Raw genomic sequence first — 14,927 nt, 5'->3', positions numbered from 1 at the left:
GGGAGACACCAGAACATGCCATATGAAACATACGACCGCAGTATCCACGACAGACAACTGAGTCGATGCCGGTGATAACCTGGCAGCACTTGGCACAATTCTTCTCCATGCTTATCTCAACGGCAGGAAAGCGCCTTTAACTAGGCTTCACACAGAACAGGGGTATGCGGGGAGCTTGATCGAGTCGGTTGCTTATTGTTCAAATCGCAGCACAGCGTATAGCACTAGGCACAGAACGAAAGAATGCAAATCACTATCCGATTTACAGCTGACGGCCAAAAACAACACTTTAAACCGGTTCAGACAGCAAACGGTCAATCACTCATCAAAAACTTAAGCGAAACGATTACGTAGAAACAACTTAAAAACGCATAAAATACGGACCGAAAATCACAACAAACTCAAATTGAACAGTGTTCCCAAATACTCTTTTTTAAGAGGTATAAGATTTGCTTTAGATGGCCCATGCGCAAGGTCCAATCGAATAATGCCACCGTATCCATTCAACCAGAAATGAGCTTCGTCGCTGAACACAGTTTTTCGATAAAAAAAGTGGATCGTCCTCCAACTTTGCCAGCGTCCATTCATGATTAAATTATAGACCAAATGACGATTCATGATTAAATTATAGACCAAACTGAACAAGTTTGACAATGACACAAGACACGATTTATGCGTGACTTGTTAAAAGCAGTGTTGCCAAAAAAATACCAGCAAAATAATCACCCTTTGTAGCAACCAACCACGAGCAATTTAGATCTCGTCAATTCCGTTTAGGAATTTTGATGTCGCGTTAGCAGAAAATGTAGATAAAATCACAGAGATTTTCAACATGCTCACCCGCATGTTGGTAGCCGTTGTAGCTGAAGATTAATTGATTGATTGACCTTATTAAACCATTTGCATAAATCTGGATTGGCATGTGCGAAAATGGCTGGAACAAAATCGCGATGAAGTCATTCTAACGGTGGATAAAGCTTGTTTGCCACAGAAGCTGGACAGAATAAAACAATTTTGCTGCTATATCAAGTTTTTATTCATTTAATTGTTCATTATTAGTCATCTTGAAACTAATTACAGCCATTTAATTAGGCTGCACTTGAAATCTACAAACTTTTGAGCTTACTCCAGCCATTAGGGTCTGTGCAGACTTCTGTGTAAACGATTTAGCTGCTGCTGTCCAAGATTTTCGAAATTTTTCTATAATTGTAATTTGATGTTTATATTGAAAGAGTTCTCTCTTCACGAGAGCCCAATACGCTCAAATAAATCGCTACTCACCTGGACTCTATTTGCTTTGTATCATTCCAAAACGTCTTTGGCATAGTGACAAGATGCCAAATCAGGCCAGAATAGTGAGGAAGCGTCTTCGGCGGCGTAGAAATGGTATCAATCGCTTCTTTAGGCATTCTTATATATTCACTTGTTTACCGTTCCGGTAGTGATGAAGCTTTGGCTTGCACGACCACAGCTGCATATTGCCAGCCAAATCAAATATTTTTGCCTTTCTCATATAGAAAGGCTATACAATCACTGTTAAACCAGACTTTTGAACTGAGACCCGGAGGGCCGAGTGTCAATACCATTCGACTCAGCTCGACCAAATGAGCAAATGTCTGTGTGTGTGTGCTTTTGTGAGTGTGACAAATATTATCACTCACTTTTCTCAGAGATGGCTGAACCGATTTTCACAAACTTAGATTCAAATGAAAGGTCTTATGGCTCCATACAAAGTACTTGAATTTCATTTGGATCCAACTTCCGGTTCCTTTCCGGTTATGTTGGCTAGTGATTTTCTCTAGTTTGTATACCATGAGAGTCTGTAACCAAACAAACCATAAATTATTTGCTGAATTTTATCTAAATTCGACTACCGGTACAGCTTTTCCAAAATTTAATTTGTCATAGAGAACCGAATGTCACTATGCCGATATCCAGCGTTCGGTTCCGAAATTACCGACAATAGTAATCAAATGTGATAAAATGGAGCTCACTTCAGGAGAAAACGAATAATATGAAAAAGGCAGCATTACATCACTAGGTGGAGGATTAAAACAGGTTTTTTTTGGGAAACTTGGCATTTTTCTTCGTCAAAATGCTTCGAAATGCTCCTCTGCACCGTTCCGTCCTGTCTAAAGTTTTCCAGCATATAAGTTTCAAAGTCACGCTGGAAAACTTCGTCAAATATACTATTTATCATTACGCTTCGGAGCAGTTTTTACATTGAACGCCATCTTCGATCTAAAAGCTTGTAGTATTACCAAAAATTGATATTATTTCTTGGAACTCATAATGAATCGGATCGTTCATTATGTGTCGCTTACATACGGTCAATCATTACGGATTAGGATCTCTGCTGTCTACAATTGGGCCGTTTAATGCCAGCGATTAACCAGAAACGTCTGAAAATAGTCAACAAAAATGGTGTCATATTCCATTATGGCCACGGCAAGCCACACAGATCAGTAGTTACTTGTCAGAAACTTCGGGAGCTTGGTTGAGATGTTTTGTTGTATCCACCATATAGTCGGAATCTGGAACAACGGGAATACAGTGTTTTTTCTTGCATTGCAAACCTTTCTTAGTTATAGGGGAGTGATATAATTTTCCTTCAAAATGGATTGGATTTGGCTTCCAATTTTTCAAATGCGAACTGCTGGCTTTTATGCTTCAGAATAAGTACCGCTGCTATTGTTATTTAATGCTAAACGCAATTTTGTTTAGAATTGCTGATTATTTTCTGAGTCGAATCGAGATACGAGGGTAGTTATTTATGTATTAAGCTCATAAATGAAAACAGTGTTATATTTGATGGGAAATGGTTTTATTCACCCTCATTCTTGTTTACGGCCGTATGCGATACGTTCGAAAATATATCAAATTCGTATTCCCGTTTACGTTCGAATCAATCACTTTTTCAAACATCGTACATGCATAAAAACAACGCCCATCCAACTTGAAACTATCAGTTCTGTAACAGATTTGAGTTGTAATTGAAAATCTTTGATATCATTTGTTATTTGACTTGTTTTTTTTTTCACTGATTTTGTATCATCATGCTTGCTTACGTCCGTATCGACCATACGACGAACACATGCTTTCGAACAAATGCGAACAAGCCATTCTTGTTTTCACTCGAACGTGTACATACGCGACTCCTGTGCAAAAGAAGGACCGGCAGCGCAGGTAGCTTTTTTAGGAAGATTCCAAGCATCAAGAAAGTGACGAATGCTACATAAGAAATAAATATCGTACTCAGGACCAATTTCATTCATGTCGGTAAATGAAATTTTCGAATTAAACTTCATGCAAAGTAAAAAAGCTTTTAAAATAGCAGTCCGATCAGTAGTATCGGCGAAAAATATGTTGCATTTTTCTTGCAATTTTGTCATGTTTTCGATAGTCTCCATATTTATTACATTGGTAAAATCATGCATTTAATATAAAATAAAGCATGTTTACCCATGGCGTATTTTCCATAAAGTACCTAATAGATGTAAAATTTGATGCGTTAAAACTTGGAACCGAGCATATATTCGAAGGCTCGCCAGAGAAAAAGAGCATTTTACTATACTGCTATGCTTTCTAAATGTTCTATGCAAAACACAAATGTATGATTTGATTACATAAATTTGTTGGAAATCGGTTAAACTTTTTTCAATGTGTTCGAACGGTTGATTCGCAACATTAAACTGACGAATCGAAACCACGGCATTTCGTCTATTCGTCCGTAAACGAGAATGGGACTTTTCGTTCGTACGAATGATATACGAATACACGTATCATTTGAAGCTAAACTGGCATACATTATAGTGTTTCACAAGAATTGAACTGATTTCATCAATGCTTAGCATTTATTGGAAGAAGTTTACTGATATTTGAATATTTTGTGGCAAACGAGTCTCGTTCGAATTCATTCGAGTGAAAACGAGAATGGCTTATTCGTATTCGTTCGAAAGTATCCGTTCGTCGTATGGTCGATACGGACGTAAACAAGAATGAGGGTGATTGTTTTTTTTTTCAAAACATTCCCCTAGATGATCAATACTCTTTTGCCTGAAACAATTTTTATAACTTTTTTCCACTCTTCTTGAGGTAATTCCAAAACACGGTTTTTGATCGCTTCAACAGCTTCTTCAGGAGTATTGAATCGTTCTCCACGAAGTTTATTCTTCATGGAAGGGTACAAATAGTAGTCGTTAGGTGCCAAGTCAGGACTATACGGCGGGTGGACTATCAATTTGACGTTATGGGTGCTCAAATATTCGGTTGTTTGAACCGATTGCATTACCATGATGAAGAATGATTTTGCGTTTGTTTTTCTTAATTCACGAAAAGCTTCTGGCAAAAAAATGGCGGTATTCTAATCAGAATTGACGGTCTTGCGTTTCTCTAAAACAGCAGTAGCGATATGTCCGCTTATACCGAAAATACAAGCCACCATATTCTTTGATGGCCCAGCACACGAGTTCTCCCACAGCCCGTGTGCTGTGCTTTTTGAAAAACACGCACACGAAGTCTGAAGCACACGCGTGTTCCGTGTTGCTACTAGATCGAGTGTCGTGTGCTTCGTAGAACCAGACCGCGATTCAACTGGTGTGCTGGATCATGAGCTGGAATGGGGGGCTGGCTCGTGAGCTGACTCATGTGCTGGCTCATGTGCTAACTTGAGTGTCCGCTCTTTTTTTATTCAATAATATAATATAATTTTCAAGCACACAGTGTCCGCTCTTGTCTTGTCTCTTGTCAGTAGGTGGACTACACAAATAAAGGGTGATTTTTTAAGAGCTTGAGAACTTTTTTAAACAATAAAACGCATAAAATTTGCAAAATCTCATCGGTTCTTTATTTTAAACGTTAGATTGGTACATGACATTTACTTTTTGAAGATAATTTCATTTAAATGTTGACCGCGGCTGCGTCTTAGGTGGTCCATTCGGAAAGTCCAATTTTGGGCAACTTTTTCGAGCATTTCGGCCGGAATAGCCCGAATTTCTTCGGAAATGTTGTCTTCCAAAGCTGGAATAGTTACTGGCTTATTTCTGTAGACTTTAGACTTGACGTAGCCCCACAAAAAATAGTCTAAAGGCGTCAAATCGCATGATCTTGGTGGCCAACTTACCGGTCCATTTCTTGAGATGAATTGTTCTCCGAAGTTTTCCCTCAAAATGGCCATAGAATCGCGAGCTGTGTGGCATGTAGCGCCATCTTGTTGAAACCACATGTCAACCAAGTTCAGTTCTTCCATTTTTGGCAACAAAAAGTTTGTTAGCATCGAACGATAGCGATCGCCATTCACTGTAACGTTGCGTCCAACAGCATCTTTGAAAAAATACGGTCCAATGATTCCACCAGCGTACAAACCACACCAAACAGTGCATTTTTCGGGATGCATGGGCAGTTCTTGAACGGCTTCTGGTTGCTCTTCACTCCAAATGCGGCAATTTTGCTTATTTACGTAGCCATTCAACCAGAAATGAGCCTCATCGCTGAACAAAATTTGTCGATAAAAAAGCGGATTTTCCGAATGGACCACCTAAGACGCAGCCGCGGTCAACATTTAAATGAAATTATCTTCAAAAAGTAAATGTCATGTACCAATCTAACGTTTAAAATAAAGAACCGATGAGATTTTGCAAATTTTATGCGTTTTATTGTTTAAAAAAGTTCTCAAGCTCTTAAAAAATCACCCTTTAGTATATGCTCATGAGTCTGTTTTGTCGTTGGACCAGTTTTTTTACAGTCGCATAGGTGGTACTACACTGCTAAAAGTTGTACTAAGTTGATTGAAGCACTCCACGACGAAAGTCGTAATAAATCAATACATGAAAATGTAAACTGTGTAAAATAGCGCTCAAATGACAGAATGTTCTGAAGATGGTAATGGTTAAAAATGTCAAACTTTATGATGGAAACGTCAAATCCACCGGGCAACACTCAGTATTGTCGAGGCTAAATACATAAGTAACAACCTACGTATCAGGTTTATAGATAAGAGCCAATTAAACTACCCTGAATATTCCACACACACAAAGAAACAACCTATTTTTGTAGTTTCCATTTTATAGTTGACATAGCGGTTTTTGTATTAACAAGACTAAAACAAAATCGTCATTTTTTTGCTGTGATATCAATTTTCAACGAAACTATTTCTATTCTGTCAATAGCAAGTCATGGTGACTTGTGAACGTTTGTTTAAAAAATTAAACAGTACGGTGCCAAACCATGTCTGATTGTCTATGCATCATGGGAAAGATTTAGAAGGTGGGGAAAAGGGTTCCTCGTGAGCGGAATGATGGACAATAGGAAAAGTGAAAACCGATCAGTGGAATTTTGCTGTCTCGGTTTTCTGCTCCGGATCGTGGATTTTTTTCTGAGAATCCCCGGCCAACCATTTTGCATCAACTTCAAAACCGTTTGTTTTCATCAAAGACTTACGTTCTTGCTGAGTAGCATTTCACTTAGTTATGAAGATGACTAAAAATGACTTGACGACTGGTTCGTTTGAAAAGAAAGAACAGTTCTTTCAACGTGGTATTCGTGAGTTGAAGGAAAGATACACGATGTTGATGTACGATTTGACATATCGAAAAAAAAGGGGTGCCACATCTCAAAACTTTTTGAGCAACTCTAGTACTTTTTCTTTGTGGTTTTTCTCATAATCTTCCTAAACTTATTCGTCTTCCCTATCCAAAATGATTGAAAAAGTTCGTGATTAGGTTGCGAATGATCGTAATGCTTCTTCAAAAGTGATAGAAGAGGCTTCGAATATCGGAAAGGAAACGATTCGTCTCATTCTTCACGAGGATCTGGGCAAAACGGATCAGGGTCATTTCGCCGAAAGCCGTTTCGCCGAAAGCCATTTCGCCGAAAGGGTTATTTCGCCATTGTAGTTCCCAAGAAAACTTGTTGACTATTAGCTACTAAGTATCAAAACAATTGCATAGGTGTATCTACAAGGCAAATGTAGGTGGTATTTTCCGTTTGTTAAGTGAAAATGAATAAATATCTAATGCGGCTACGCCACATCGTTATGGTTCCTAACTAAAGCAAAGAAACCTAGCTTTGAGTAGACCGGGCAAACCAGGCGATTACAGGTTTGTATGCAAGAGGCCGCCGCTTCCGACGGCGGGTCGGCGGCCGACTCAGCTGGCGTCGGCTCAGCGGCTTTGTGCCGCCGAACCATCTTGGCTTCGGTTATGTGGCTGCGCCACATCAGTTATACAGAAGACATAACATGCATGAGATATGACCCTTTCGGCGAAATAACCCTTTCGGCGAAATTACCCTTTCAGCGAAACGACTTTCGGCGTAATGACCTATTCGACGAAACGACTTTCGGCGAAATGGCATTCGGCGAAACGACTTTCGGCGATATGACCCGCTCCCGGGCAAAACAAAGGACTGTGTATGTATTCAATCGAAGGGAGAATTCTTCGAATAATAAATTTGAAAAACTCAGAAAATCTTATTTATTTTGCGCTTTATGGAATCAATCTCGAAACATAATTGATGCACTGTGTAAAAGCTTCTTTACAGCTGATCGACACAAGTAATGCCAATATCGATGGCTAAGCCAATGAAAATGTGATATGTTGATTTGAAACAATTGATCACATGAATCAGTCCAAAAGCCATGTTCCAGTACGATCTATCACATTTCGTTGCGTTTCACTGAATCGTACGCTGCTTTAAAATCTGCAAACAGATGAGTGTAAAAATTATTCTCGGAACTCGGAAAATTTTTGTCGTAATTTTGATTACCGACTGAAACATTTAAATTTAGATTTGTTTTTGTTCAAATTTAGAAACGTCGATGCCACGAGCGATTTAGAAAGGGGCTAAACCTAATTATGTTTAATTACTACAATGATATCATAGCCTTGATTAGCGTTGATTAGATGAAACCTATCGCATATGATGGTGCTGTAATAATAGCGTTTAAAATTAGAACTAGATTAGATTATAGGTACATTCGGAGACCTGCTGTGTGGGTCTTCTGAGCGATGCTGCTTCCACTGCACTCTGCATGTCTGTAGCTGTGTATCTACTTTGCTTCCGCTTTCCGATTTCTATCATTTGCTGCACTGTTGGTGTTGGTGTATATAATTTGGATCTCTCACGTTGCCCACTTGGGGGTCATTACCTAGAAACCGTTTTACTGTTCCTATACCATATTCTCGATATTTTCTTTTTCATTGTAGGAACGATAGTAGAATGTATAAAACCTGAGACGACGTTCTGTACATCACAACTGCCTTTGATCACTACCAGAACCATGCTCATAATCGAACCGACTATCATCACGATCACCATCACCATCACCTAGAATCCCTCGGCTCCGGTGGTTCCCGCGTGGACCCGGGCACGCTCCAGTTCACCGAAACCGCCGGCGATGGTGGTGCCGTCTCCTGTTGTCCGACCGTACTAGCCGCTATGATCGCCACCTTACGATCCCTGTCCTACCTCCTGCTCCCGCGAAATCACGCAGTCACAAATGGTGGCGATGGTCACTCGCCAGTGGCTACGACGCCGCCCCCCTACGGTAACAATGTGTGAGTATAGAAGCAGCATGACCCCTCCACGTTCCACCCTCCGTGCGTGCTCTGCGAATGTCAGCCAAAAAACGTTCCCTTCCTGGCAGCGTTGTCCAAAATTGTACATGTTCGAATTGTTACATATATGATTAGTTTGTTGTTTCCATCCGAATCGGAAGGCTTCCCATTTATCATCCTAAGTATGTCCTTCGACGACGGACTTCCTCGCTCGGACGATCGAAAGTAGTATTCGCTTGACAATTTATTTGAACGGTTCTAAGGAGAGATTTCATTGACGGCGCTTTATGTCCTTATCTTAATATAACATTGTTCATATTATCGATTAGGCTATTCGAACGATCACACACACAAACACCTTCTGAATGTACGAACATTAGAATGACTGAACTGAATGTGTAAACATTGGCGAGTGTTTGAAGCAAAGAATATTTTCATTATCCTACGAAAAAAAAACACGCAGATTTATGATATGAGAGAAATAGATTTTTCATGAATGTTGTATATTTTACAATTAAAACATGAATGAACCCATAGTTAAACAATGGCATTTTATACATCCAGAATCCATGCGACCGTGACGCAACCATTACGAAAGAGTACTGATGGCTGCTAGAGAGAGAAAGAGAGAAAGCGAGTATCTTTCCCGTGGGAGGTGGATCGAAAAGTAAAGAAAAAAAAAAACGGAATGAGACAAATCTTTTGACTAGTTAGCGAAATCCTAATAATCAAATGTCTCCAGAGAGTGTTAAACACCCGCATGTATAGGTAAGAAGAGCTAGAATAGTTTAACGATAACAAGTGCTGTCAACTGGTTGGGCACCAACCTACAACCTACAACTCAAATATGGATTCGATGGACCTAATAACTTGTTTTGCAAAAGTACTGCTCACAGGCCCCCGTTGACGAAAAGAAACCTATGGAAAGAGTTCAACAGTTAGAAAGGTTTTACAGTTTATTTACTTAGTCATGCTTTCAACGAAACCTTCTTCGATTTCCGTGAATATATGGGGCGATGCGATCCATGCGATCAATTTTTAAAACTGAAAATATTTCTTCCAGGTTTAATTGTGTTTACGTTTTATTAAAATGTATGATTATTTGTATTCTTTAAGTGGTAACATTATTTTTTGCCATTTCCTTCACATTACGAACTTCCCGAACAAGCAACAAGCACCAAAAGCGTTTTTGCGTGGAGTTCTTCATTGTTTCAATAGGATTAGGGTCATTTCGCTTAAAGCCATTTCGCCGAAAGCCGTTTCGCCGAAAGGGTCATTTCGCCAAATGGGTCACTTCGTCGAATGTCATGTCGCCGAATCCTGCAATTGTCTTAATATTATAATTGGAATTGATTTAAATTAAACACAAATGATGATCATACGTTAACGCCCGTTTTGTTGACCTAAATCTGTACAATTGAATAGAGATTGATTCTTGTACTCTTGAATGAAGATTGATTCATGAACCTAAGAACAGTTCCCAAGGAAACTTGATGGCTATTAAACACTAACCATCAACGTAATTGCATAGGTGAATCTACCAAGCAAATGTATGTGGTATTTTCCGTTTACTAAGTGAAAAAATATCTAATGCGTCTTCGCCACATCGATTTGATTCGTGTGCTGTCCGACCTTGCTACCGCTCGTTCGGGCCTAACTAAAGCAAAGAAACCTAGCTTTGAGTTGACCGGGTAAACGAGTCGGTTACAGATTTGTATGCAAGAGGCCGCCGCTTCCGACGACGAGTTGGAGGCCAGCTCAGCCGGCGTCGCCTCATCTTGGCTTCGGTTATGGGGCTGCGTCACATCAGTTATACAAGAGGCATAATAACACGAAAAAATAATAATATGATGTATTCGAAATTACCCTTACGGTGAAATGGCATTAGGCGAAATGGCTTTCGGCGAAATGACTTTCGGCGAAATGACCCGCTCCCTTTCAATATGAAGAAAACAGCCACCGAAAGTCATCGTATTTTGGTGGAAGTGTATGGTGTGAGCATGCTCTAGCTGAGCGAACGTGTCGGAGGTGATTTGGGGAATAGGTATGATGAGAAAATATAGAAAAAAAGGAAAGTTTCAAACAAAAACATTCAATTTTTTCAAACTACTTTCTGATCAAAACTAAGTCGGATTGAATAAAAAAAATATTTTTTTTCGATTTTAGTACATTTCTTTATTATCGCCTTCAAAATAGCCTCATTTTGAACCAATACAGGCATTCCAGCGGTCAATCCAATTTTCCATGCGCCTGCCATAGGCCTCGGCCGAGATGGCAGTTTATTCAGCAAATTTTCCAATTGGGTTTACGCGCGTGGTTTTTTAAATGGATCAGTCCGGGTCAATTTTGATCAGGTTTTTTTTTATTCATAAAACTTTTTATTTCGGCTTACCAAAAAAATGAATTATTTATTTTTATTACTGGATATCGTTGTCATCTACTTTCTTGGCGGAGAGGCGTTTTCATTGCTATCCAGCGAATGAGAGGGGAGCAGTGGTTCGCTATTCACACTCCCGTTCATTGGTTTGGTTTTACTGTTGTTTAGGGATGGTACTCGGAAGGTAAAGTATCGATACCTAGGGTATCGGGATACCAAAATTTTGGGTATCGATACAAGGTATCAAAGAGCAATGAAGTATCGATACCTGTAAGTATCAATTGATACTTGCGCAGCACTCATTTTGAAATTAAATGAAATTGTCGACTGTGACATTATTTTTTGATATACAGAAAGGATTTTCCATAAATTTGTTGTGCCACTAGTATTCGAATATTACCACGTCAAAGAATTTCCGCAAGCCACTTTGTGTTGGAGCCATGATACACGATACACGGATACTACCCAATTCCTATAGAACATTTAGGAGTTTTGTTGCTTTAAGCTCTGATGAGCCGAAGACAAAACGCGAAGAAATAGAAACAATTCCTACTGTTATTACGACGGGATCAGAAACGGACGGAGCGAAAGCACTAGGCTCGCGCAAGTATTGGTATGACGTGGGCTAACCGTCGTTAAAATTCGTACTCGATAATCTCGCGTCGTCTCACAGGCACACTGAAGAGAGAGTTCAATGAATGTGAAAAATTGAAATGATTGAATCCTCTGAGAGTACGGTCTTTATGTGCGTGTTTTCTTGATGGTCTTCGCTTATTTCACTCTCTTTCAGTGCACTTGTGGGACGATGCGAGGTTGTCGAGAACGAAAATCAACGACGGCTAGCCCACGTTATACCAATCCATTTTCTGGCCCGAAGAGGCGAATGACCTTAAGGTTAAAGCCTCTATAATTGAAACAAAATAAAATCCGTCGTAATGGGAATTGACTTTAATCCGTTGCGATACTTTAAGTATCGTGACCGAAAGTATCGATACTAACAGTATCGCCCTGATGCGATATCGATACCAAAAATACCCGATTCTTGAAAGAAAGTATCGATACCTCAAAGTATCGACTCGGTATCGGACATCCCTACTGTTGTTGGCGGAACGATCGTTATGGCTTATATTTGTCTGGAGGTTGGGTGCGTTGTTAGCTGTTGATGGATGTCTCCGATGTACTGGTTTTTTTTTTGGGTTGGAGTGAAGGAAGCTCTGTTGTTCTTTGGTGCAGACGTCTTCTTGTCCAGTTTTTCCATAGTGAATAGCTTTATGGCAATATTGACATGTGGCCATCTGGTTGTCATAGGTAACAAGTGATTTGCACGGGATTCTTGTATCCTGACCGAAAATCACATAAGAAGATATAGCCCTCTTCAAGTGCATGCGTAACAAACGTACGCCATTTAGAATACCAGGGAAAAAGTTCTTCCACTTTTCTTTTTCGATGAAGAGAATCTCTCCGTACTGGGACATAGTTTTGCGAATATAACCTTCAAGTTCTCGTATCGAAGGTCGAATTTTGCACTGGCTGAAGTCAACAGTAATTGTATTCTTTCGTAGCGACGGTAGCATTTGTTCGTTTGGTTCACTCATTTCGAGGTCGTTCTATTGTTCACTACACAATACTGTACTTGGTTTCTTCCGTCCCGAACGTAAGCGGTTTTCTTATATCGACTGACTTGGATGAGATGTGAAAGCGAACTGATCAGAAGGTATGTTCTAAATAAAATACTGACGAAGCAATCTTAATTCTTTTAGTTCAGTTTGAAGCTGCACATGTACTTAAAAAACTGTACAAATCTGAGCACAATCAGTCGAATAGTTTTCGAGATATCATGGTAGTAGTTTGAAAAAATTGTGTTTTGAGAAAAACACTAGCTTATTTGACACACTAGCTGACCCCCTTAAGTGACTGCTTCACCTTCCGCATTTATTTCTTAATTTGAATTGAATTTCTTACAGGTAAGCATTTTTTTCTGATCTGCTAATAGCCAGTAATCACTTGAACCAGATCTGAACTATACGGTGGATGAGGAAGCAATTTGGAACAGTAATTCGTTCAACTAAAAACCATCGTTGCCATCGTCTTGTGATTCGGTGCATTGTCTTGGTGAAACAGTGATTTATTCTTTGACATATGAGGTCGTTTTCCTATGATTTTTGCATTCAAATGATCTAACAACGCTAGGTAATATTCGCTATTGATTGTTTTTCTTTTTTCAAGATACCATGCGTATTCCAAAATTCTGAAGCCATAACCTTCCCAACTGCTCGTTGTGCCTTTGGAAGCTTCGGACATAGTTCCCTGGCTACAATCCACTCAGATGATGATAGTTTTGATTCCGGAGTGAAGTAATGGATCTATGTTTCATCCATTGTCACATATCGACACAAAAAATCTATTTTTTTACTTGTAAACTTGGCCAAACACTGCTCTGAATCATCAACACGTTGTTGTTTTTGACCACTTTGAAAAGAGTTGTCTCATGGTCAAATGTTCACGTATAATTGTAAACACGTTGCTTTCTGATATCTTTACGGCATTGGCTATCTTACGTAATTTCAATTTACAATTAGATATAATCAATGGTGCATTGGTTATATCTAATCGTAAATTGAAATTACGTAAGATAACGTCCGAAACGGGAAATTAGCGTGACAAAGATATTTTCACTATTAAATATTAGTTTTTTGTAGTTGGTGTCTTCACAAAAGTTGAAATCGGAAATCTAACTTTCTTAATTGAAATCAAAAATGATTTTGTTGTACAATAGTTGTAGAAAATTTTATTTTGGGCAACTTTGCTGAAAAAAACACTTCTCTAGCTTTTCATTTTATCGAGTTACATCAATTTTCCAGAATAAAAGTAGGGTAACTCCAGAAAATTCACTTTTTTGGTTCTAACTTTTTTGTGAAACGCTCTACGGAAAAGTTGTCTTCAGAAGAGTTGTTGTACTGTCTAGTTGGGCCCGGATTACCCAAAGCTAGGGGCCATCCCTCCGTTAAGTCCGAACGAGCGGCAGCGAGGTCGGACAGCAGGTCATTAAAAACGATGAGGCGTAGCCGCATTAGACCTTTCAAAATCGTAGTAAATTAGAACAAATTCTATTAAGCAGCATGTTGATCTGTTATGCCAAACGATATTATACCGATAATATTCTAGCGACTAATGCCTTCGGATGTATGGTTTTCTGGATTAATACATTCTGGGAATTTTTTTCTGGATTTTTTTTACTTTCTAGAGTTTGTATTTCTGGAGATTGGTACTTTCTGAGCAATGAATTTTTGCGGAAAAGCTTAGAATGGTTTTCGGGGAAATGTTATAGAATCTTGTTTAACATCGAAGAAATTGTCGATTCGGTTCTTTTTAGGACCAATAATTCGATCCTAAATAACTACGGTGTTTTCTTCTGCCCATAACTCCACAATGAAATTATTTAAAGAGAATCCTTTCACGCCACTAGTGTCAATATAGAATTAATTTGCTCTGTTTGTGATTTTCTGAAGGACCAATTTTATTATCTTGTTGAGGATTTCAACCTAAGCCCCGTTTTGCATCGCATTCCACTGATTCTTTGCATTCAAGGAAAATGCACTTAACATCAACGAATTTCAACAATCGTCGGTCGTTTCGATGACCAACAAAGGCCAAATCCAATCAGTTTAGCTCGTGTTCACGTGAATTCGATTATGTCTCTGACATTACTTACCCACTTTTGAAAAAAATATTTTTTTCCGAGACAACACCTGACCCGACAACAATTTCGGAAATTTCATGTACCAGTCTGGAGGGGTTATTTGTAACAGTAACTTTATAGTAGCTTATCGCTGATACAATTATTTTTTACCAAACAGTGTCAAGCCCCCAACAACGGTGTTTTGAGGTCACTAGCAAAAGTTGAACGTGAACCAGGCAGCGATAATTCACATCATTAAAGTATGGAAGGATAAACGTTGGCCTAGACAGCTGCCTTGTGGTTTCCCAGGAAGGAA

General features: G+C 39.2%; 1 protein-coding gene across 12 annotated transcripts in view; it reads left to right on the top strand.

The window, feature by feature from the left end:
• Positions 1 to 14,588, top strand: part of LOC131425588 (PH and SEC7 domain-containing protein) — a 196,275-nt gene extending 181,687 nt beyond the window's left edge. For 11 of the 12 annotated variants that reach the window (XM_058587593.1, XM_058587591.1, XM_058587590.1 and 8 more), the window contains one exon: positions 9,120 to 14,588. In XM_058587593.1, coding sequence (XP_058443576.1) covers positions 9,120 to 9,171 — 52 coding nt within the window. In that variant the 3' untranslated portion in view covers positions 9,172 to 14,588. Of the gene's footprint in view, positions 1 to 8,204 lie in introns of all 12 variants that reach the window. The other variant, XM_058587596.1, reaches the window with a different exon arrangement.
• Positions 14,589 to 14,927: the final 339 nt, after the last annotated feature.

The sequence above is a fragment of the Malaya genurostris genome, chromosome 1 (assembly GCF_030247185.1).
Source record: "Malaya genurostris strain Urasoe2022 chromosome 1, Malgen_1.1, whole genome shotgun sequence".
In the NCBI taxonomy this organism is placed as follows: Eukaryota; Metazoa; Arthropoda; class Insecta; order Diptera; family Culicidae; genus Malaya; species Malaya genurostris.
This window is presented reverse-complemented; position numbering and strand designations above follow the sequence as displayed.